This window comes from Oreochromis niloticus, linkage group LG3, assembly GCF_001858045.2.
Source record: "Oreochromis niloticus isolate F11D_XX linkage group LG3, O_niloticus_UMD_NMBU, whole genome shotgun sequence".
NCBI classification, from domain to species: Eukaryota; Metazoa; Chordata; class Actinopteri; order Cichliformes; family Cichlidae; genus Oreochromis; species Oreochromis niloticus.
Genome location: NC_031967.2, coordinates 58,241,777 through 58,264,926, shown reverse-complemented (window position 1 = coordinate 58,264,926; position 23,150 = coordinate 58,241,777). Strand labels below are relative to the sequence as shown.

The 23,150-nt window shown below is 40.4% G+C and overlaps 2 protein-coding genes across 2 annotated transcripts; one reads left to right on the top strand and one right to left on the bottom strand.

Moving 5' to 3' along the window:
• The first annotated feature begins 13,118 nt into the window (after positions 1-13,118).
• Positions 13,119-18,124, top strand: LOC109200242 (uncharacterized). Its single transcript, XM_019355734.2, has 3 exons — positions 13,119-13,354; positions 14,937-15,946; positions 16,623-18,124. The coding sequence occupies exons 2-3, from the start codon at positions 15,113-15,115 to the stop codon at positions 16,941-16,943; spliced, it is 1,155 nt and encodes a 384-aa protein (XP_019211279.1). The 5' UTR covers positions 13,119-13,354; positions 14,937-15,112; the 3' UTR covers positions 16,944-18,124.
• A 712-nt stretch (positions 18,125-18,836) lies between these two features.
• Positions 18,837-23,077, bottom strand: LOC109200241 (uncharacterized). Its single transcript, XM_019355733.2, has 2 exons — positions 22,833-23,077; positions 18,837-21,243 (listed from the first exon to the last, which is right to left on the bottom strand). Exons 1-2 carry the CDS (start codon positions 22,905-22,907, stop codon positions 19,918-19,920), a joined length of 1,401 nt encoding a protein of 466 aa, XP_019211278.1. The 5' UTR covers positions 22,908-23,077; the 3' UTR covers positions 18,837-19,917.
• Between the last annotated feature and the right edge of the window lie 73 nt (positions 23,078-23,150).

The window sequence follows — 23,150 nt, the reverse complement described above, 5'->3', positions numbered from 1 at the left end:
AAATCTACTTTCTCTGGTACTTTATACCCGATCAGTTGCAGTGCAATTTAATGCTCAACTACAAATCGATGGTTTTTGATGGTGACCGGAGCCGAATGATCGTCAACTATAAACAGACGTTTTCTCGACGTTGTTGTTGTCACCTGGTCGACTATAAATAGATCAAATATCAATGACAAAAAAACAACGGTGAATCAACATCGTTACAACGTCTCTATAGTAAGACCGTCGGTTTACCACAGTATTTCAATGTTGTCACAACATTGGCATTTCAACCCCGACCATATACGACGGTTCGGATGAAAAATCAACATAGATTCAATGTCGTCTTGCTATCTGGGCAGTCTGTCGCAGGGCTAACACATAGAGTCACAGACAACAATTCACACTCACATTCACTCACAGATTCACACCTATCCATCGGATGCCTCTGAGGAATCAAAAGAACTCGATAAAGTGTTGATACCCCTTATATGCACCCCTGAGCATAGGCTTACCACCATACTACTTTAGCTTAGCACGATGGCTGGAAGATGAGTGAGCAGCCAGCTTGGCTCTCAAAGTTAAAGTTAAAGGGCAGCTGTACCTCTGGGCTTCCGTGGTCTGATGACTATTCGTTCATAGTTGACCTCTTCTGTTCTCAGTGCTGAGTAGACTATGGCTGGATCACTGTCTGCAAAAACAGATCTGAATTACTGCAAGTATGTCTTGATGCATGCTCAATCATCCAGGTAAGTAAATCTCCAAAAGGTTGATTCTTTTCATCTGGATGTATCGTTTTCAGTGGGAGAAACGTTTCATCCAAATTACTTCAGTCTCAGCTGACTGCAGGTTTCAAAAACGCTACGTCCAGATGAACAGAATCAACCTTTTAGGGTAATGCAAGAATGACTGCAACAGTATGGTTAACTTCTTCCTCTACAGCTATGGAAAAAGATTTTATGATTTTATCTTATGCAACATTATGAATACATGAGCGGTGCCTTTTATAAACAGCAGCAGCTTTTCACAGGTTCTTTCTTATCTTAACACCTCTGCTGCGCAAGAAGACCTGGCAACAAGGAACTGGTGGGCGTTTCTGAGACAAAAGCAAGCGGACGACCACAAAGATATTATCTGCTTTCAGTGCAAACTGACACTGTTTTCACAGAGCACAAAGCACAGGTTCTTACAGCATGAATACTATTATTAGCCAGAGAAGTACAGTGACACTAAGTAGGGGAGAAGTCTCACCTACTTTACACTAACTGGAGTCAACAACAGGAAGTAGCTGCTGTGGATCTACATGCAGAATGGCAAAGAAGTCAGAAATGGTTTTATAAATAACATTTATTCTCTTCAGTCTCACTCATATCAACCACTGAATCCCACCAATCCTGCTGGTAACTTGTGTATACACTGAACTCTGATAAGAGGGCAGCATTTGAAAAAAGGTATCTCAGTTATAACACTGCCAAATGTTCTAAAGTCACAAGACCCTTGACGTGCTGGCGCTGAGTTCAAGCTGTCAGACCCATCCTGAGTCACTGCTGTTAGTTAACGCTCCAGAAAATTACAGATGAGACTCATTTGGGCAAAAAATCCCCTTAAAACAAAACAAAAAAACCCTCTGAGATGCTTTATTCCTCTGAAAACTTGACAGAATTTGGCAATTTGATATATTTGCTGAGTGAACACACGTTTGTAGTAAGAGTAAGAATTATGAAGCACTTGTAAAAAAAAATTAATAATAATAATAATAATAAAACATACTTCTGATAGTGAAGACTTTTTTATATATTCATTTGAGACTAGTTATTGGTAACTAACTTGTATTCACTTATTTATAATTTCTCTGATTTTCTAAAATTTCCTAGAAAACTTAACACAAAATCTTCAAATTTCCATTGTGATATTCTCTGCAGCCTGATGTAGAGTCTGATGCAGCTACTTGCGAAGCATTAAGTAAGTTGATGAACATGATAAACATTTAATGTAATGTTAGCATCTAATGTTAGCATGTAGCTCAAAGCAAAGCCTTAGTGTGTGGCTGTAGCAGTGAACCATGATGGAGACAAAGAAGAACATCTGTACCTTTCATCTTTGACTTTTTTTTCCTTTTCTTTGATGATGATTGGTCCATAACTGACATCTTCAGTTCTCACTGCTGAGTAGACTATAGCTTCATCACTCTCTGCACAATCAAACGCATACAAAGGACATCAGTGCAGGTAGAACACCGAAAGAGATTGTATTGATGGTGCTTCCCCTGATGCAGTAATACTTCTTAATAATTTCATAAAGTATTACGATTATATTAAAAGTTTACAATTATTTCAAATGAAATACATGAAAACAGAAGATAGATTCCAATTTTAATTATTTACACTACAATAAAAGAAAAAGAGTAAATTGAAAATCAGTGACTAAAAAGATCTTCTTCTAAGTAGTAATGACTCTTAAAGAAAATAGCCAAATCATAATGTTTGATAAATCACAGAATATTTGATATGTTCATTTGTTTTTCTTTTAATGATCTATCAATCCTGTTATGGACCTTGCTTTGTGTACTGGGCCACAGTTGTGCTGGAACACACAAAAAAAGTCTTCCTCAAACTGTTTCCACAAAATTTGAAGCACTGAACTGTCTGAAATGTCTTGGTAAGCTGGGGCATTAATTATAAAGTAACAAGCAGTTTCCATATTTCTGTTAAGAAATACAAATCTGATGTTATCATCAGTCCAGTGCTAATTCTCTAATGTTAACATAGTAGTAAGATGGTAAACACAATGAAGAATAAAACCACTAAAATCAGGGTGGTAGCTTTCTACTGTTTTTATTTAGCTTAAAGCTGTCTTAGCTAATTATAGGCCAATCTCCAACCTTCCTTTCATATCAAAAATCCTTGAAAGAGTAGTTGTCAAACAGCTAACAGATCATCTGCAGAGGAATGGCTTATTTGAAGAGTTTCAGTCAGGTTTCAGAGCTCATCACAGCACAGAAACAGCTTTAGTGAAGGTCACAAATGATCTTCTTATGGCCTCTGACAGTGGACTCATCTCTGTGCTTGTCCTGCTAGACCTCAGTGCAGCGTTCGATACTGTTGACCATAATATCCTATTAGAGCGATTAGAACATGCTGTAGGTGTTACAGGTACTGTGCTGCAGTGGTTTGAATCATATCTGTCTAATAGACTCCAGTTTGTACATGTAAATGGAGAATGGAGAGATGGATGGAGAAATCCTCTTCACCCACTAAGGTCAATTATTACACTCTGAGGAGTGTTTAGATTATATGAAAAAGTAATCCAATTCTATCGATATTCATTTAGAGTCTGTTTCTTCCTGTTAAAGGGAAGATTTTATTTCCGACTGACGCTAAAGCGCTTGCTGGGGGGGGGGGGTCATATGGTTGTTGAGGCTTCTCATTTCTTTGCAATCTTGTAGGGTCTACCTTACAATATAAGTGTTTTGAGGCAACTGTCATTGTGATTTGATGCTATATAAATAAATTGGAATTGAATTGAATGACAAATAATAAAATTAAACACAAGCCAAACCATGTTACACATCTAATAAACAACATGGGACTGCGTGTGATGCAGAGAGGCGGAGATTGGAAGTCTTGATTGAAATACAAAGCTTGTAATCATGTTTCCTGTTGTTTGAACTGTGTGTGTTTGTGTTCAGACTTTAAACCAGAGCCAGCGACCATCTACTCTTCACTGAAGTAGTCCACCAGTCCAACCACTGACTGCTGAGGGATACACTATGAATGAAGTTCAATGCACACAAGATTTCTTTGCATTAGCTAGCTCGAATAAAAGTAAAAACCCAGTTGGAGATATCAGGTATCATGCAACTGGTTAACAAATTTCATTGTTAAGCTGGGCTGTCTGCTTCAGGTTTTGTTCACTTTTACAAAACAAGGGCTGCCACAACAAAGTCATGTGACTGTTCTCCCAAACAATATGATCCCTCTGAGTGCCGCCCATTCCAATCAAGGACAATATTACATAATGAAAATAAAATGTTGATTAAAGATCTATACATAACAAAATTATAAAAAGTAAAATGCACTACTGTTGCAAATAAGACAAGATTAGCGATTTTCACCAGGAGTAATCTGGTGATTTAGCATACTGGGCCATGAACATGAGATGTTTCCTGATGACTTTAAATTGATTTAAATTTAATCTGAACATAACCTGCCCCTGAACAGGTTATGTGTTCATCTTAACGTATCACTGATTTAACCAGATTAAAAGACAGTCCGTTTAATGACACAGTATGTTTACATGGTGGGGCTCACTAAGCCATTGATTTCACTTTGTAACAAATCTTACTGCTACTAGTGCCTCAGACCAGACTACATCCACATATTAAAAGGATAAAATTTTTTCCTCTTATGAGTTGACTTCATCTGGTTTGTTTGGTTTTTTTGCGTTTTTCATGTTTTTTTGTTTTTTTATTGCCGTTTGTCACAGCACCAATTCACTTGATCAGCCCTTTCCATAAAGTTCTGTTCTCACTTGTGTGGTTCTGTGTGTTTCACTGAGGTATCCGGTGGACTTCACTTGTTCCACTTTGCTTGTGGCTAACTGATACAACCCTTCTCTCGTTCTTCAGTATCTCTCAGAAAACAAACACAAAACCGGACCACAACAGGAAAATCATTCATTGGCTGTTTTATTTTGACTGCTGTTTAAAACAAGTCTAACTGGAAATTCAAGGCGACCAGCCTTGAAATAGGTCTGAAATTACACAACAAAGAAGCATCTAGGCCAGAGCATTTAGCAGAGACTTTAAAGGTTATAGGTACATGGCCTACAGTCAGGCTGCTGTTTATAAGCCTTTGGATGTAAGGCCCAATAGTGTCCCAAGCTTCTTTAATAAAAAATTTAACAAAAAAAAAAGCGAGGGGAAGGACATCACTAGGAGAGCCAGACTTGATTTGGGTAACAATTTTACCCAGAAAAGACAGACACACAGGTTCAAAGTGGCTAAAAACTGCCAAAGGCGTAATAGTAAAAGAAGAGTCATAAGATACCCCCTTCTTATGACCCTGGGTATGATATGTGCTCTAATAGTTAAAATCTTGTCAACAAAGAAATTTTAAAAAGCTTCAAAGTTTCAACAGAAGCTTCTGTACAGTTGGATAGGGGAAGGTTAAGAACAGTTTACTAAATAATACATGGGACTTAAGGCAGTTGTCGTTAATAATACCTACAAAATAAATGGATTTCTGGTTCTTAACAGTTTTCTGATATTGATGCCAGCTATCTCTTAAGATATCGTAAGACACTGGTAGCTTGTCTTTTTTCCCCATTCACCTTCTGCTTTTCTGCACGCTCTTTGAGCAGCCCGAGTGATGTAACTCAGCCACGGCCCAGACTTCGTTTTAGGCCGCCTGACCTTCAGGGGAGCAACAATATCCAGAATGTTTGGACAATGGGAGATAAATTCAGCAGTCAGCTCCTCGGTGTCAGCACAGGCCGAGAGCTCTGAATCAACATTAAAGGCCATAGAAAACTGAGTGGCACTTGATGGTTTAACTATGTGAGAAGCAGGAGGAGGACCACAGGCAGCGATATTGCAGGGAAAAGACGTTTCAAACAAAACAGGCATATGATCGGAAAGGACAGGATCATGAATTTCAAAGTTATAAACAAGTAAACTATGTGACAAACCCAGATCCAGACTGTGTCCATGTTTATCTGTGGGACCAGTGACCAGTGACTGCAAAACATTAAGCATCAAATAGGTTTGAAAAGTCCTTTGCCAGCGGTTTAGTAGGACACATGAATTTAACACATGAATATTCATATCACCAAGCATTAAAACCTTGTCATACTTTGGCATTATTTCAGTCAAGAACTCAGAGAAGTCATTAATAAAGTTCCTGTTATATTTAGGTGGACAGTAAATCACAGTTTGATGACAGAGCGAAGCCAAAGTTTTGGCGTTGTGATAACAGCTTTGAACTGTCCATGCACTCATCCTGAAAACACCCCGTCATTAAATCAACTCTAGTAGTAGCATCTATTACAGCAATAAAGACATCTTTAGATTTCGTGCACCTTGTAGACTTAAGTCATGACTCATTCTAATATTCTCCTCCTGAAACTCTTACAAATACATATGCCTTAAGGCCAGCCACAAAATACTTCTAGTCACAAACTAACTCTCTGCTTCTTCAGTAAATCCAGCAGATTTTCAACATCTAAAGAGGTTTTGTGCTGCTGCAGACGTCAGTGAATCTGGCTTTGGATGTCCCTTCCTATTTAAAACAACCTTTAAAATAAAGGGATATTTTCACTGGCTGTCCTCGTGTTCAGGAAACACCTCACCCAGTGACAATCACAAATGGTTATTGTGAAAAACAAATCCTCTTTAAAGAATAATTCTCAGGTGTTATGGGGAATATACAAACGTCAATCACAGCAACAAATCCTGGCTTCACCTGCTTCCAAGGTGCATGGAGAAGATGAGAGAATTAACACTAGAATTACTGAGCCTTTTTTCCCTGGTGCAAGTCCCTACTACTAGATTTACTGGCCTGCGCAGATTTGCGTAAATTCCCCCCGACCTTAACACCTCTTGGCACCCCGCTGAGATTTTCACAGGTCGTCAGCTCCATTGTTCTCCTGCTTTTGTTGTGCAAACACACCCTCCCCCAACCCCTAACCATGAGAGATTCAAGTTTTTCCTTCCCTGCAAGGCTGCTTTCCTTCCTTACCTGCCTGCATGCCTGTCCATAAACATATATACACAGAGTTGCACATATATTTATATATTTATATAGCCACACCTTATATAATATGCATAAAGTCTAGTTATACACACAGACACATCTATATCATATATACACACACACACACACATATATATATATATATATATGTATATATATATATGTGTGTGTGTGTATATATGATATAGATGTGTCTGTGTGTATAACTATGTATGTGTGTGTATAACTATGTATATATATATATATATATATATACACATATTATAAAAAAAAAACACCCAGCGCGCCCCTGCGGGCGGTTTATCCTTCAAGCTCGGGTCCTCTACCAGAGGCCTGGGAGCTTGAGGGTCCTGCGCAGTATCTTAGCTGTTCCCAGGACTGCGCTCTTCTGGACAGAGATCTCCGATGTTGTTCCCGGGATCTGCTGGAGCCACTCGCCTAGCTTGGGAGTCACCGCACCTAGTGCTCCGATTACCACGGGGACCACCGTCACCTTCACCCTCCACATCCTCTCGAGCTCTTCTCTGAGCCCTTGGTATTTCTCCAGCTTCTCGTGTTCCTTCTTCCTGATATTGCTGTCATTCGGAACTGCTACATCGATCACTACAGCCGTCTTCTTCTGTTTGTCTACCACCACTATGTCCGGTTGGTTAGCCACCACCATTTTGTCCGTCTGCATCTGGAAGTCCCACAGGATCTTAGCTCGGTCATTCTCCACCACCCTTGGGGGCATCTCCCATTTTGACCTCGGGACTTCCAGGTTATACTCGGCACAGATGTTCCTGTACACTATGCCGGCCACTTGGTTATGGCGCTCCATGTATGCCTTGCCTGCTAGCATTTTGCACCCTGCTGTTATGTGCTGGATTGTCTCTGGGGCATCTTTACACAGCCTGCACCTGGGGTCTTGCCTGGTGTGATAGACCCCAGCCTCTATGGATCTTGTACTCAGAGCTTGTTCTTGTGCTGCCATGATTAGTGCCTCTGTGCTGTCTTTCAGTCCAGCTTTGTCCAGCCACTGGTAGGATTTCTGTATATCAGCCACCTCCTCTATCTGCCGGTGGTACATACCGTGCAGGGGCCTGTCCTTCCATGATGGTTCCTCGCCTTCCTCCTCTTTCTTGGGTTTCTGCTGCCTGAGGTATTCACTGAGCACGCTGTCAGTTGGGGCCATCTTCGTGATGTATTCGTGGATGTTTCTTGTCTCATCCTGGACTGTGGTGCTGACACTCACCAGTCCCCGGCCCCCTTCCTTCCGCTTAGCGTACAACCTCAGGGTGCTAGACTTGGGGTGAAACCCTCCATGCATGGTAAGGAGCTTTCTTGTCTTGATGTCAGTGGCTTCTATCTCCTCCTTTGGCCAGCCTATTACCCCAGCAGGGTACCTGATCACGGGCAGGGCGTAGGTGTTGATGGCCCGGATCTTGTTCTTACCGTTCAGCTGACTCCTCAGGACTTGCCTGACCCTCTGCAGGTACTTGGTGGTTGCAGCTTTCCTAGCGGCCTCTTCATCGTTCCCATTCGCCTGTGGGATCCCCAGGTACTTGTAACTGTCCTCTATGTCTGCAATGTTGCCTTCTGGTAGTTCAATCCCCTCAGTTCTGACTACCTTCCCTCTCTTTGTTACCATCCGACTACACTTCTCCAGCCCGAATGACATTCCAATGTCATTGCTGTATAGCCTGGTAGTGTGTATCAGTGAATCGATGTCTCGTTCACTCTTGGCATACAGCTTGATGTCATCCATGTACAGGAGGTGGCTGACAACCGCTCCGTTCCGTAGTCGGTATCCGTAGCCAGTCTTGTTAATGATCTCACTGAGGGGGTTCAGGCCTATGCAGAACAGCAGTGGGGACAGAGCATCTCCTTGGTAGATCCCGCACTTGATGGTGACTTGTGCTATGGGCTTGGAGTTGGCCTCTAGTGTTGTGTGCCACATTCCCATTGAGTTCCTGATGAAGGCTCTTAGGGTCCTGTTGATCTTGTACAATTCTAGGCATTCCAGTATCCAGCTGTGGGGCATTGAGTCATAGGCCTTCTTGTAATCAATCCAGGCTGTGCACAGGTTGGTCAGTCTGGTCTTGCAGTCTCGGCTGACTGTTCTGTCTACCAGTAGCTGGTGTTTTGCGCCTCTGGTATTCTTGCCAATCCCTTTCTGTGCCCCGCTCATGTATTGACCCATGTGCCTGTTCATCTTAGCCGATATGATGCCTGACAGGAGCTTCCATGTAGTACTGAGGCAGGTTATTGGTCGGTAGTTGGATGGGACCGGTCCCTTCTTGGGGTCCTTGGGGATCAGGACCGTCCGACCTTCGGTTAGCCATTCCGGGTGTCTCTCATTAACTAGCAGCTGGTTCATTTGTGCTGCCAGACGCTCGTGGAGTGCAGTCAGCTTCTTCAGCCAGTAGGCGTGAACCATGTCGGGCCCTGGTGCTGTCCAACTCTTCATACTGGAGACCCTTTCTTGGATGTCTGCCACTGTGATGGTTACTGGACCCTGTTCAGGGAGGTCGCTATGGTCTGCCCTCAGATCCACTAGCCACTGAGCATTGCCGTCCTTATGGGTTGCGTCCTTCTCCCATATGCTCTTCCAGTATTGCTCCGTCTCCAGCCTTGGTGGTGCTGTTCTGTTATTGTTCCCTTGCCACTGAGAGTACACCTTTGCTGGTTCTGTGGAGAACAGCTGGTTTATTCTCCTGCCTTCTATCTCTCTGGTGTACCTCCTCAAGCGGCTGGCCAAGGCTGTGAGTCTTTGCTTGGCAGTTTCCAAGGCCTCAGGTATGGACAGCTTGCTGTATTTCTTATGCACCTTCTTTGTCGCGCCTTTCTGCAACTCCGTTAGTTGGCTAACCTCCCTTCGTGCTACTTTGATCTTGCCCTCTAGCCTCCTTCTCCATGGAGGGTACTGCCCCTTGTGGCTGTTCAACTTGTAGCCAAGCATCTCACTGATCACTGCTGCCGTAGTGTAGATCAGCTTGTTAGTGTCGGTAATCGTGGTTGTAGGTATCATCCGTAGTGCTGCATTAACATCATCTAGCAGACCTTCTGAGGGTACTTCACGTAATCTTGGTAACCGGCTAGGGGGGGTCCAGGTTTCAAGCTTGGCCATGATCCTATCTTTCAGGTCAGTTCCTCTCGCACTCAACGATCCTTCTCCTATCGCACTTGGGGCTATGTACCCAATCTCGGGTGGGGGTGATGATATCTCCCCCCTGACCTGGCGTCCTGACTCCTCCTTGCCGTAGCATTTATGTTGTACCTCGTCAATCTCTAGCTGTGAGAGCAGTCCCTTCTTTCGAATGTTGGAACACTGAGCTACTAGTTGTTTCGCCGTCATTGTGGATGTTGGGTATCGAAGAATCCATAGGTCCCTCATCCTATTCATGTAACCCCTTCCGCCAGGGTTACTTGCGTAGTAGCATTCCAACAACGCCCTGTTTTCGTCTCTTGCCCACCGATGCCTTCTTGTTCCAGTAGCCCACTTGTCGTCAGGGTGCCCTGGTTCCTCAACACCTGACGCGGACCTTGTTGATCCGGGCGACGTCCGAGCCGGCATGCCTTCATATTTATCTGTCTCGCTCATGTCTGCGGTAGGCTCACTTTTTTAGCATAGGGGGTCTAGCCTTAGGACCCTTACTGGATACAGACGCCCCAGGCAGGAATCGAACTTGCGATCTTCTTGGTGCCGTCACCAATATATATATATATATATATATATATATATATATATATATATATATATATATATATAATATGTATATATATATATAAAATGTTTGTATAGTGCACTTTCTATACCGTGCTCTGTCCACTTTTTTGCAATGACAATGCAGATTTTCCACTTGTGGGACAAATAAATGCAGATTTGCTGTGTGTGTGTGTGTGTGTGTGTGTGTGTGTGTGTGTGTGTGTGTGTGTGTGTGTGTGTGTGTGTGTGTTTGTGCAACATTGGCATTTGTTTATTTAGATCCAAGGCAGGCCAAACCTCTGTGTTACAACCTACATACAAAAGACAGACATTCACAATATATGGGTACACAAGTCTGTTTTATTTCAAAGTCTTTCAAACTTTGAAACGAACCTTGGTAGGGAACAGCTGTTCCCTACCAAGCATTTCTTGCAGCTGGCAACAACGGTCGTGCATTCAGTATAGTTGTGACTTCCGCAAAAAATGTGGTCAAAATCTCATGAGTAAGTTGAAGCATTTCTATCAGGCATTTCTGAAAGTTGTAACACAGAGGTTTGGCCTGCCTTGGATCTGAGCAACTCTGAGTGAGCAAATGCAAATGTGCCAGGCCTCAAGGACAATGGGTGGTTTGCACAACAAAAGCTGTAGGAGAAACAAGCTGACGACCTGTGAAAATCTCAGCAGGGGTGCTTAACACCTCGGGACTTGCACCAGAAAATAAAAAAGCCAGTAATTCTAGGGGGTAGTGGGTTTAGGGAAGTTACGCAACTTTGCGCAGGATAGTAAACCTAGTGTTAAAAAACAAACAAAACAAAAAAAAACAGGAACTCCAGCAACACTTGAGGAAAGAAGAACAACTTTAATAATTGACCAACGCGTTTCGGCTTGTGGCCTTCATCAGGGTCATAAAACATTGTAAAAAAACAAACAAACAAACAAAAAAAACAAACAAAAAAAAACGTCGCCACTACTGAGCACCTGTATCTGTAGTGTTTCATTATAATGTTATTCAATGAATAAACTTGTAGATACTTAAGCTGGTGCGCCAAAATGCGTTACCAAGATTTTCCTTAAATAAAAGGGGGAGAACATGTGAATTAGAATCTCAGGGCCACAGGTGTATGGGGGGCGGGGGGGAAGTTTAAACCCGGAGGGGAAAAGCAGGAACAAAAACCAAATACTGAAAAACAAAAAGGAAAAACTTACGCAAAAAAATCTCTTGGTACACTAAAATCCCCCAGGAATAGATGAGCAATTCTAATAAATAAATAAACAAATAAATAAATAAGGAGGACGAGGAGAAACCTTCCATCTCGTCCTGTCACAGCCCAGCTTGCGCTCCGCACTCGAGTCTCAGCTACAGCGTCTTCCCTTGTGGTGTTGCCCTGTAAGCAGACAGATACCAGAACCATCGTCCGGGAAGCGGGCAAATAGCCATGGCGGCCCTCCCCAACACCACTGCACCCGCGAACAACAGTGGAGACTGCTCACAAGTGCAGGGCAGAGGTTGTTGATCACACGCGTTTCTTTCCACCGGCTGCTGTCTCTGTCGCCGGAAAATGAGACGTTGCATAGCTCTGCTCTGGCCGTCCTTCCACAAGCCGTTTTACCCGGCGATCATGCAGCATGTTGTTCTCTCTCACGCTCCTTTCTCTTCATATGTAGAGCCTCACTCGGTGCCCTACTTTCTTTAAACAGTTCCTTTCAACAGCTGATGGCCCGCCTCAGGGCACATCCACAGCACGACAGGTGCTCGCTCTCAGCTAATTTGTCCAATGTCCAGCCAATCAGAATAAAACCGATTATAAAGAAAAATCAAAATTTCCACTGTGTGACAAGTTCAGGGCGCTGAGAGTTTGATTCAGAGTATAAGAGTCGTTTTAGCACTGCAGCCCTCTCAGATAATAAATATACTTTTCTTTGTTTAATCTTTAGCTTTATGTACTGCCTCTGAACCTTCTTATCTCAGTTTCGACCTGCTAGCCTTCTCTTACTTTTGCTGTTTTGCTTCCACCACTATAAAATCACACTTCCCGCACAGCTTTTTCTCTCTCTCTCAGTGTACTTAGAGACCAGTTTCCCATTAAAAAAAAATCTATATTTTCTGCATTACTCGCTTGCTTTTTACGCACCAGTCTGCCGCTGTTTTTTTTTTTTCAAAAATGACCTCCGACAAGAAAGTCTCATTTCTGCTATTCATGACCGAAGAAATGTAAACTTTTAAAAATGATGTCAAACGACAAAACGCTTTATCTCTAATAAAACCTCTGTAATTTTGCTCTGCCTCACTTCAGCAGCATCAGGTAATGTTCATATGTTGATTCATGGTTTTCTTCATGTTTTTTTGATCTACTGCTGAATATTTTTAAGCTGGTTATCTGCTATAAAAAGTCTACGGAAGAGGATTAGGGCCACTGGAAAAAAAAAAAAAAAATTCTGACTTTAATCTCAGAATTCTGACTTTATTCTCAGAATTCTGACTTTATTCTCAGAATTCTGAGATTAAAGTCAGAATTCTGACTTTTTTCTCAGAATTCTGAGATTAAAGTCAGAATTCTGACTTTATTCTCAGAATTCTGAGATTAAAGTCAGAATTCTGACTTTTTTCTCAGAATTCTGACTTTAATCTCAGAATTCTGACTTTATTCTCAGAATTCTGAGATTAAAGTCAGAATTCTGACTTTAATCTCAGAATTCTGACTTTTTTCTCAGAATTCTGAGATTAAAGTCAGAATTCTGACTTTTTTCTCAGAATTCTGACTTTAATCTCAGAATTTTGAGGTGGGCACCTGCAGGCTTCCAGCTTCAGTGACAGCGATGTGTCCAGTTTGGCAGGTGGAGAACTAATTCACTAAATATGGTGGATATAAGTGATTTTTTGCGTGGCCGAGGGGTCCCCGAAGATGCTATTTTATTAATGGAAGAGCAGAAGGTGAGTAAAAAAAGAGAGATACTTTGGTGTCTCTTATTTTTACAGGAAAACAGTTACGGTACAGTTACGGTTAGCTGTTAGCATGCTTGTTAGCTTATAATGTTATATAGGAATGAACGTGTTTCACGATGTTACAGTATACTAGGTGAATTGACGTTTTAACTGTTGTTGATCGCAGGATCATCCCAGATGGGTTCGTTGCATTTTATTTTATTGTTCTACTATTTCAGAGTTTTTCAAGGCAGTTAAGCGGAGCTGTGTTACAGATGCTAGCCGCCTGCCAATATCACTGATATATTTGATATTGGCAGTAGGTTACACTTAGTACAGCGGAGGAGAGAAACTGTAATGAATGTTTATGCGGATATTTCACTCAGAAAAATGGGTGGCGTTCATACACAGCCCCGGTTCATACTGACGATCCCCTCACAACATGTTAGCTAACACAAACTAATGTAGTGCATGTAACTGTGTATACGTTAGTGGTACAGCGTCGGAAGAAATGAGCAAACTGTTAACTGTTTATAATGTCAGAATGACGTCATCGTTCTCCTGCACTGTGTAATGTATGTCAGCTCAAGAAGGAAATCATATCTTATACTCTGAGCTGCCCAGTGCACTTAACGCCTACGTGTGGAAATGGTAGGCTGCACTATAGTTCACTACCGGTAAAAAATAAACTTAATACAGTATTTGGGTTTTGTTTTTTTTTATAGAACAATAAAATAAAAAGTGCTGGCTGAGGAGCGCTGCCGCGTTGAACTTTGACCTCGGAGTGACGTGACGTTTGTTCGCACAACCAATAGAAGTGCAGAAAGTCGCAAATCAGGCATATTGTTCGCATAAACACAAAAATAAATAAATCAATAACGAAATAATCCCGATGTTGTGCCAAAGATGATTTGCAATGTTACTTTGTGTTCTATGTGTAATACCTTTGCTTAAATGACTAAATGGACTGTGTATTTATGACTCTGCGTTATAGTCCTACATACATAAGTAACATTCATATGTACAGATAAAAATGTACAGAGATATGTACACAAGCGTGTACACAAAAGTCTACTGCTGATCGAGCTGCTCAGTGTTCGTACAGTCTCATGCAGAGGGCGTGGAGGTGTTGTCCATGGTGGATGCTAGCTTAGACAACATCCTCTCCTCCCCAGTCTGCTCAGTGGACTTTAGCGGACCGCTAAAGCTGGCCCTCCCGACCAGTTTGTTAAGTTTCCCCCTGTCCCTCTCTGCCATTCCACCACTCCAGCAGACCACAACATAAAAGACAGCAGACGCCACCACAGTGCCGTAGAACATCCTTAGAAGACGTACTACCTACATTATAACCAATCAAGTCCTGCCTTTTTTTAAATACAGATTAGGATTTACTATTTACTGAAAGGCTATGCATTAGTTTGCTTCTTTCATTATTGTGTTTCGCCCTGCATAAACTAGATAGCTTTCCTGATAACTACAGTCAGTACTCTCCTACTGCCATTAGCGGTGACCTAAGAGGCTTAACCGTAATATTGCTTTGCAGTGTAAATGTTGCAGAAAATGACTGTCTTTTCTTTCTTCTTGTGTGCAGATTGACTGTGACGTCATAGCACTGATGGATGACGCAACTTTGGCAAACTACATTCCCTCGTATGGAGACCGAATTGCCCTCTTCAATTTCTGCAAAAGCAAGCAACCACTGTCAAAAAGAAAACTAGGACTTCTGCAAAAATTTCACCTCTCGAAGTGAGAGAAACAGTCGCTGACATGTCAGATTTGGATGACTTAATAAGACTGTATTTCAGACTTTCCTTCAGTAACAAAGAAATACTTTCAATTTTAGCACATAGTCATCAGACAATTATGAGTGTTCGAACTCTAAAGAGAATTTGTAAAAGACTTGGGCTTTTTAGAAGGAAGAATCAATCAAACTTGGAGGAAGTGCTAGCCTTTGTCCAACAACAGATCATGACAAATGGACAGATGCAAGGTTATCGTTGGCTACATCTTCGTGCAATTCAACATGGATTTGTGGTGTCACAAGATACTGTAAGATGCATAATCAAATTGGTTGACCCTCAAGGTGTGGAACTGAGACGAGCTCGACGGTTGAGAAGACGTCAGTACAGCTGCAGAGGGCCAAATGCTCTCTGGCACATGGATGGCTATGACAAGTTGAAACCATATGGTATTGCTATCAGTGGCTGCATAGATGGTTTTAGCCGCTATGTTTTATGGATGGAGGCTTATACCACAAACAATGACCCTAAATTGATTGCAAGTTATTTTCTGAAAACAGTTTCATGCATCAATGGATGTCCAGAGAGGTTACGTGCTGACCGAGGTACAGAAAATGGTTGTGTCGAACAAATGCAGATGTTTTTACGGAGAAACCACACAGACAGTTTTGCAGGTGAGAAAAGTTTCCTTTACGGAAGAAGTACAGCCAACCAACGTATAGAAGGATGGTGGACTACCCTACGCAAACAGAGTGCACAATTTTGGATGAACTTATTTCAAAGTTTTCAGGATGATGGCCACTTCACAGGGGATTTTTTGGACAAAGGTCTTATCCAGTTCTGCTTTCTCAATCTTATTCAGGTAAAAGCATGTGCTCATGCTATGTAATGTCTTAGCTGCAAAAATAGAAAATATAAATATGGTTAGAACATTTTTTTCTTTAAATAAAATATGAATTTTATTTCCATTTTAATATGTCTTGATGCATGCTCAATCAGCCAGGTAAGGAATGATTTTTGACAAAACATTTCTCACACTGAAAACGCTACATCCAGATGAACAGAATCAACTTTTTGGGATTCCATTTTAATACTTTGATGGAATTGTACTCATGTTATCAGTGGAACTAACTGCCCCTTTCTCAGCACAGGTGCATGGAGCATTATTTATTTATTTATTTTTTTTTTCCACATGGTTTTAATTACTATGGAGTCTGTTACCTAGTGGTCCTTTGGGCACGGTTTCAGAAAGCAATCTTATCATTTGGTAAATTCTCTATTGAAAATATATTGTAGAATCATTGCACACTGAGTATAAAGTGTTGGGCTATCTATTCAACAGTAGAATCATGTAGCACCATTCGGTGTCCATGTGCTTTTTAGTGACAGTGCTATTTTGTTTTTGCTGCTTTGTTTTACATTAATTAGAGGTCAGTTTCTATGTCTGTTGATTAATGAGTTAATAAGCCTCAACTTTGGCTAAATCTGCTGGTACATGGTCTGTTTCATACACTTATATTGTGCTGTTTTTCATGTAGGATGAACTTGATGAAGTTGTGAACACATGGAACTCACACAAAATCCGGCCAAGTGGTAGTGCAGCATCGGGTCGACCAGTAGTAATGTACTCATTTCCAGAGCTGCACAGTGCTGAGGACAGACTGAAACCTATTTCTATGGAGGATATCACTTTGTGTATGGAAGAGTGTAGCCCAAAAGGTCAATACCCCTGTGATGAAACAGTCTTTGAACTGTGTTGTCTGCTTATGGTAGAAAATGAATGGGATGCCCCAGGAGATCCACTTGGTGCTACAGATCTGTATATTAGGTTAAGAGAAGAAATACTGCAAAGTATTTAAGAAACTTCAGTGTGTAAATGTACAAATAAATACAAAATATTTCTCTTTATCTTGATAACGTGATTTGATAGTAGGTGCCATGTCTTACAGGTACCTTTTATGCAGGTATTTCTGCACTGCATTAAATGAAAGACATCTTTTAGGTGTGACCGAACATGCCATTTTTCAGGTCATTCTGTCAGAATATTGCTGTTTATTACTGCTGTAATGTAAATTCAGAGTGCTTATAGGAGGTCAGCATCAACTAGTATCATTTTATGTTGATCATAATAATAAATACAGTTTGGTTGGTATCTCCCCCCCCCTCCCCCCCCAAGTTAGATTTATTTCTACATTCACACTACCAATAAACAGAAATGTTTATATGTTGCTTGAAAAAGCTGAATATTGTGATATTATCAATCAGTTATGAAACACATGTTAATCCTTTTAAAAGGCCATACATTAAACTGCATTTACAATTGTTATATTTTTGATTGAATCATAAGTGTTGTAAACCTGCCTACCAGTAAATTGCAATATAAATTTCTGTGTTTTGTTGCCAGACATGTGCATAGTATATAAAATATAAACTGACCAGCTCCCTGTTCATTGTTTTCTGTATCAGCCTTTACTGTTAATATTCATGGCTGGAAACCCAGGCACCAGCATATGATATGCTAAGTGCCCGGGTTATCTGTGGTATGTTTCAGCAAACCATAGTAGCATTAACAATTCTAGGTCTTGACAACAGCATGTTTCTATAAACGTATCATTGTTAATATTTAAAGTCGTCATGCCTTTTGGGGAGCTTTTAGTGCAATTATATTAAAGCAAAGCTATTATAATCATTTACCCATATGAAGATCCATCACCTAATTATTATTGTATTTCACTTGTGTTAGTTGTAAGATATTTTAGCTGGTTTTCATGTAAAATGACCATGAGTCATTGCTATACTGATTCAGTGTGAGCTGTCGTATACAAGGCTCTTTTATGATATGAATCCTAAAATTATAAGAAACATACCAAAAATATTTTGACTTTTATTTGTAGTATCCCAGCAACAATGCAACAAAACAGTTCCTACAAGTGGAATCAAGTTATTGTCCCATTAAGTGCAACATGTTTTACATTTACATTTGTGTATCTTTATGAAATGTTTGAAATTAAAAATAAATGGTATTCTTCCATGTTACTGAGCTCATGTGTGGCAGTCTCTTGAATTCTGGCATGTTCAAATAGATAAGGAGCTTGATGAACATATTCAAAACAACAATACAAATGTACTGTGTACAGTAACATTTTATTAGAAAAAGTTTACAAGAAACCTGTTCTTGCCAATGCCAATAACATGGCTAAAACTCATAACCGTATAAGCTGCCCTGTAACAAGAATGACTCAACTTTTAAAACAAACTTATAGATCTCATACAGTCTTGTTATGCATCAGTATACATCAGTGACTTACTGTAAAGATCATGAACACTGGCTATTGTGGTATCACATATTCCTTCAGTGTCATCTATGGTATAGAAATAAAAACAAGTGTGAATGGTTGAGAACATACATGCATACAAATAAAAATGCATAATTTCTGCCAGTAACAAGACATTTTTTCAGGTGTTAAGATTAATACTATATCTGAGAACATGACAATTTGGCATTACAAAAGGATGCCTGAATAATCACAGCACTTGACCACTGCACTGAACTGTACAGTGTTTATTTATGATCTCAGTAATCAATAACCGTCTTCAAAACAGACTGAATCCTTTAAGCAGCTTGAATCAATTTGATGGATGAATAACAGGTATGCTTAGAAACAATATGACATTAAGAAAATACTGGAATTTTAAAAAATATTTTCACCAACTTTAAATGGAACCTTTGTAATCAACAACAAATGCCAAACTTTGATACCTTAACCTACCTTAACTAAAAATTGCATATACTGTAAAGCAAAATATTTTCAGACATGACAAATGCTAAAGTATAAAATTGTACTTATTCCTTTTACAATACAGTGTTGAATAACAGCATTACTTTTACATTATAACTATGTTCAGTTTTAGCCCTGACCTAATAAGAAAATACAATCTGAATGAATTAGTCTTACTACTAATTACTTACAAAAGTATTTGACTGTGCTGAACTCTCACACCACACATGGTGCATTAAAGAAAGTTTAAGAGCAGTTTAATTATAGTTTATAGATCTTTAGTATTCTTTCTTCATGCTTTTGCTGAAGGTTTCTGTCTTACAGCTGGAAAGCTTGGATTTGGTGAAGACAGCTCTGGATATGGTAGTAAACAGTGTACCCGTTCGTTTTGTTTTGTGACTGTATCATGTAAAACTCAAAATGATAAAAGAAAATGAAATATTAGCCAAAACTGGACTTCTAACAGAGATGAGAAACTTCTCTCTAATTAAAAAAAGTATACTGTATAAGTTCAAAATACATAAAAATACAAATTCCTAACATCTCTTTACAGTTATGCTCTAGTCTGAATGAGCAGTTCAAATGTAGCGCATTGCTGTGAAAGTCTAAACAATGTCCATCACCCAGACATTACTTTCAAGAACTGCATTAAATTCAGAACGAAAATCTGGGAAGTTTTCATAGCTGTTAGCTAGCTGCAGAACATTCCCACACGTGTGTCCGACTGGTCTTCTTGTAAACTCTGTCATATCTTGAAATTCCACATAAATACTGTTTGTTACTATAAGGTCAGATCCAGTGCAGAAACGCATAAATTTCTGAAGTTTAATGTTATCCAGCTCTCTGATGAATCTTTTGAGATGATTTTTCACTTCTTTTTGTTGTGGAGTCAAATCCACAGCAAATTTCAGTAGCTGGCACACTTTTTTTGAAGTTGGTTGCAGTTCAGAGAATAACTTGGTCAGTGCCTCCGGACTGAGGGAGATATGGGGGTCGATGATCTCCCTCCAGCAGTCAATAACAAACATTGGTTTTTGGACAAGCTCTTTGTGTGCTATTTCATCAAGGATTGTGGGAAGAGTCTCAGCAGTGATTCTTTTTCTACAGCCATAACTGTCCAGAACTTCCACAAGATCATCCAAGTCAACTGCAGAGAAATTTTTACTGCTTCCATCAAAACATCACATTCTTGGCTGCTGACAAACTGTAGAAAGTGTGCTTTAAGATCACTGTAAACACCACTGAAAAGCACTTGTTCCAGAAAAGGGATTGCAAGTTTATTTGGAAAATACTGACATTCTTGGTAACCTTTCAAGAGTATTCGCCCAACTGCCTTCCATTTTTCAGCAGGAAAATCATGGCGAATGAATGGCACTTTAACTGTTGCACCTAGGGTGCATCGCTCATAAAATTCATGCCAGAAGCATGTGAGTACATCTCTTAGTATTCCTGATCCAGTGCCTGGTTCTTCTGTGTTGTCTGGAAGTATGCGCTTCACATTCAGTGTTTTGCTCAAAATCTCCTCATCAGAGAAAGCAGTAATCATGTCACGTAAAGTGTCAGTATGACGTATGGTGATTGTTATTACGTTCTCTGAATTAGGTGGACTGAGGGGTACAAGAAAACCCTCATAGACTAATGTGTCTTCTGTATCTTCTTCAGCATCAAAAATTGGACCAAAAGTAATTTCTGGATCATCTAAAATTTCTGAACCAGCGATGACTTCATCAAAATTACCCCTGACTTCCCCCACTTGCAATGGATTAATATCACTGCCACTGCTTTCTGAGACAAACACCACTTCAGATGTCTCGCTGGCATCTTTTTCAGGATCTTTTGGTTTTGTTGCAATGTAGAAGCGTAACATTGTCAGTCTCGCTGCCTCATACATATTGCCAATAGACTGGCAGGTATCATCAGTAAGGTAGTTCTGTTTAAAGTCCCAAACCTCAAACTCAAAATCTGTTTCACATCCCTTAGGAGATATGCCATCAGGAAAAAAAAGTTTCTTTCCTTCCTGAAGAATATCTTTTAATCCAGCATCAGTGGCCATTTGAATTTTTCTAGTGCCACCTCCCTGCTTCGCTCTCACCTGTTTGGCTATTTTTCCATCACTATGGATCCATCCTATCTCAACATTTCGTGTTGCTTTTTGCTTCTTTGTCTGTCTTATTCCTGCATCTGTATGTGAAGTGTTCTCCTTTGGACTTTCTTTTCTGGTTTTCATTTTCTCACGAAGTTTTTGCAGAAGTCCTAGTTTTCTTTTTGACAGTGGTTGCTTGCTTTTGCAGAAATTGAAGAGGGCAATTCGGTCTCCATACGAGGGAATGTAGTTTGCCAAAGTTGCGTCATCCATCAGTGCTATGACGTCACAGTCAATCTGCACACAAGAAGAAAGAAAAGACAGTCATTTTCTGCAACATTTACACTGCAAAGCAATATTACGGTTAAGCCTCTTAGGTCACCGCTAATGGCAGTAGGAGAGTACTGACTGTAGTTATCAGGAAAGCTATCTAGTTTATGCAGGGCGAAACACAATAATGAAAGAAGCAAACTAATGCATAGCCTTTCAGTAAATAGTAAATCCTAATCTGTATTTAAAAAAAGGCAGGACTTGATTGGTTATAATGTAGGTAGTACGTCTTCTAGGGATGTTCTACGGCACTGTGGTGGCGTCTGCTGTCTTTTATGTTGTGGTCTGCTGGAGTGGTGGAATGGCAGAGAGGGACAGGGGGAAACTTAACAAACTGGTCGGGAGGGCCAGCTTTAGCGGTCCGCTAAAGTCCACTGAGCAGACTGGGGAGGAGAGGATGTTGTCTAAGCTAGCATCCACCATGGACAACACCTCCACGCCCTCTGCATGAGACTGTACGAACACTGAGCAGCTCGATCAGCAGTAGACTTTTGTGTACACGCTTGTGTACATATCTCTGTACATTTTTATCTGTACATATGAATGTTACTTATGTATGTAGGACTATAACGCAGAGTCATAAATACACAGTCCATTTAGTCATTTAAGCAAAGGTATTACACATAGAACACAAAGTAACATTGCAAATCATCTTTGGCACAACATCGGGATTATTTCGTTATTGATTTATTTATTTTTGTGTTTATGCGAACAATATGCCTGATTTGCGACTTTCTGCACTTCTATTGGTTGTGCGAACAAACGTCACGTCACTCCGAGGTCAAAGTTCAACGCGGCAGCGCTCCTCAGCCAGCACTTTTTATTTTATTGTTCTATAAAAAAAACAAAACCCAAATACTGTATTAAGTTTATTTTTACCGGTAGTGAACTATAGTGCAGCCTACCATTTCCACACGTAGGCGTTAAGTGCACTGGGCAGCTCAGAGTATAAGATATGATTTCCTTCTTGAGCTGACATACATTACACAGTGCAGGAGAACGATGACGTCATTCTGACATTATAAACAGTTAACAGTTTGCTCATTTCTTCCGACGCTGTACCACTAACGTATACACAGTTACATGCACTACATTAGTTTGTGTTAGCTAACATGTTGTGAGGGGATCGTCAGTATGAACCGGGGCTGTGTATGAACGCCACCCATTTTTCTGAGTGAAATATCCGCATAAACATTCATTACAGTTTCTCTCCTCCGCTGTACTAAGTGTAACCTACTGCCAATATCAGACAGGAGAAATATATCAGTGATATTGGCAGGCGGCTAGCATCTGTAACACAGCTCCGCTTAACTGCCTTGAAAAACTCTGAAATAGTAGAACAATAAAATAAAATGCAACGAACCCATCTGGGATGATCCTGCGATCAACAACAGTTAAAACGTCAATTCACCTAGTATACTGTAACATCGTGAAACACGTTCATTCCTATATAACATTATAAGCTAACAAGCATGCTAACAGCTAACCGTAACTGTACCGTAACTGTTTTCCTGTAAAAATAAGAGACACCAAAGTATCTCTCTTTTTTTACTCACCTTCTGCTCTTCCATTAATAAAATAGCATCTTCGGGGACCCCTCGGCCACGCAAAAAATCACTTATATCCACCATATTTAGTGAATTAGTTCTCCACCTGCCAAACTGGACACATCGCTGTCACTGAAGCTGGAAGCCTGCAGGTGCCCACCTCAAAATTCTGAGATTAAAGTCAGAATTCTGAGAAAAAAGTCAGAATTCTGACTTTAATCTCAGAATTCTGAGAAAAAAGTCAGAATTCTGAGATTAAAGTCAGAATTCTGACTTTAATCTCAGAATTCTGAGAATAAAGTCAGAATTCTGAGATTAAAGTCAGAA

Excerpts from the sequence above, each read along its gene's own strand:
- LOC109200242 (XM_019355734.2), top strand. The coding sequence starts at position 15,113 with ATGTCAGATTTGGATGACTTAATAAGACTGTATTTCAGACTTTCCTTC. Across the intron at positions 15,947-16,622 it reads GCTTTCTCAATCTTATTCAG|GATGAACTTGATGAAGTTGT; the intron begins GTAAAAGCATGT and ends TTTTTCATGTAG.
- LOC109200241 (XM_019355733.2), bottom strand. The coding sequence starts at position 22,907 with ATGGTGGATATAAGTGATTTTTTGCGTGGCCGAGGGGTCCCCGAAGAT. Across the intron at positions 21,244-22,832 it reads TATTAATGGAAGAGCAGAAG|ATTGACTGTGACGTCATAGC; the intron begins GTGAGTAAAAAA and ends TCTTGTGTGCAG.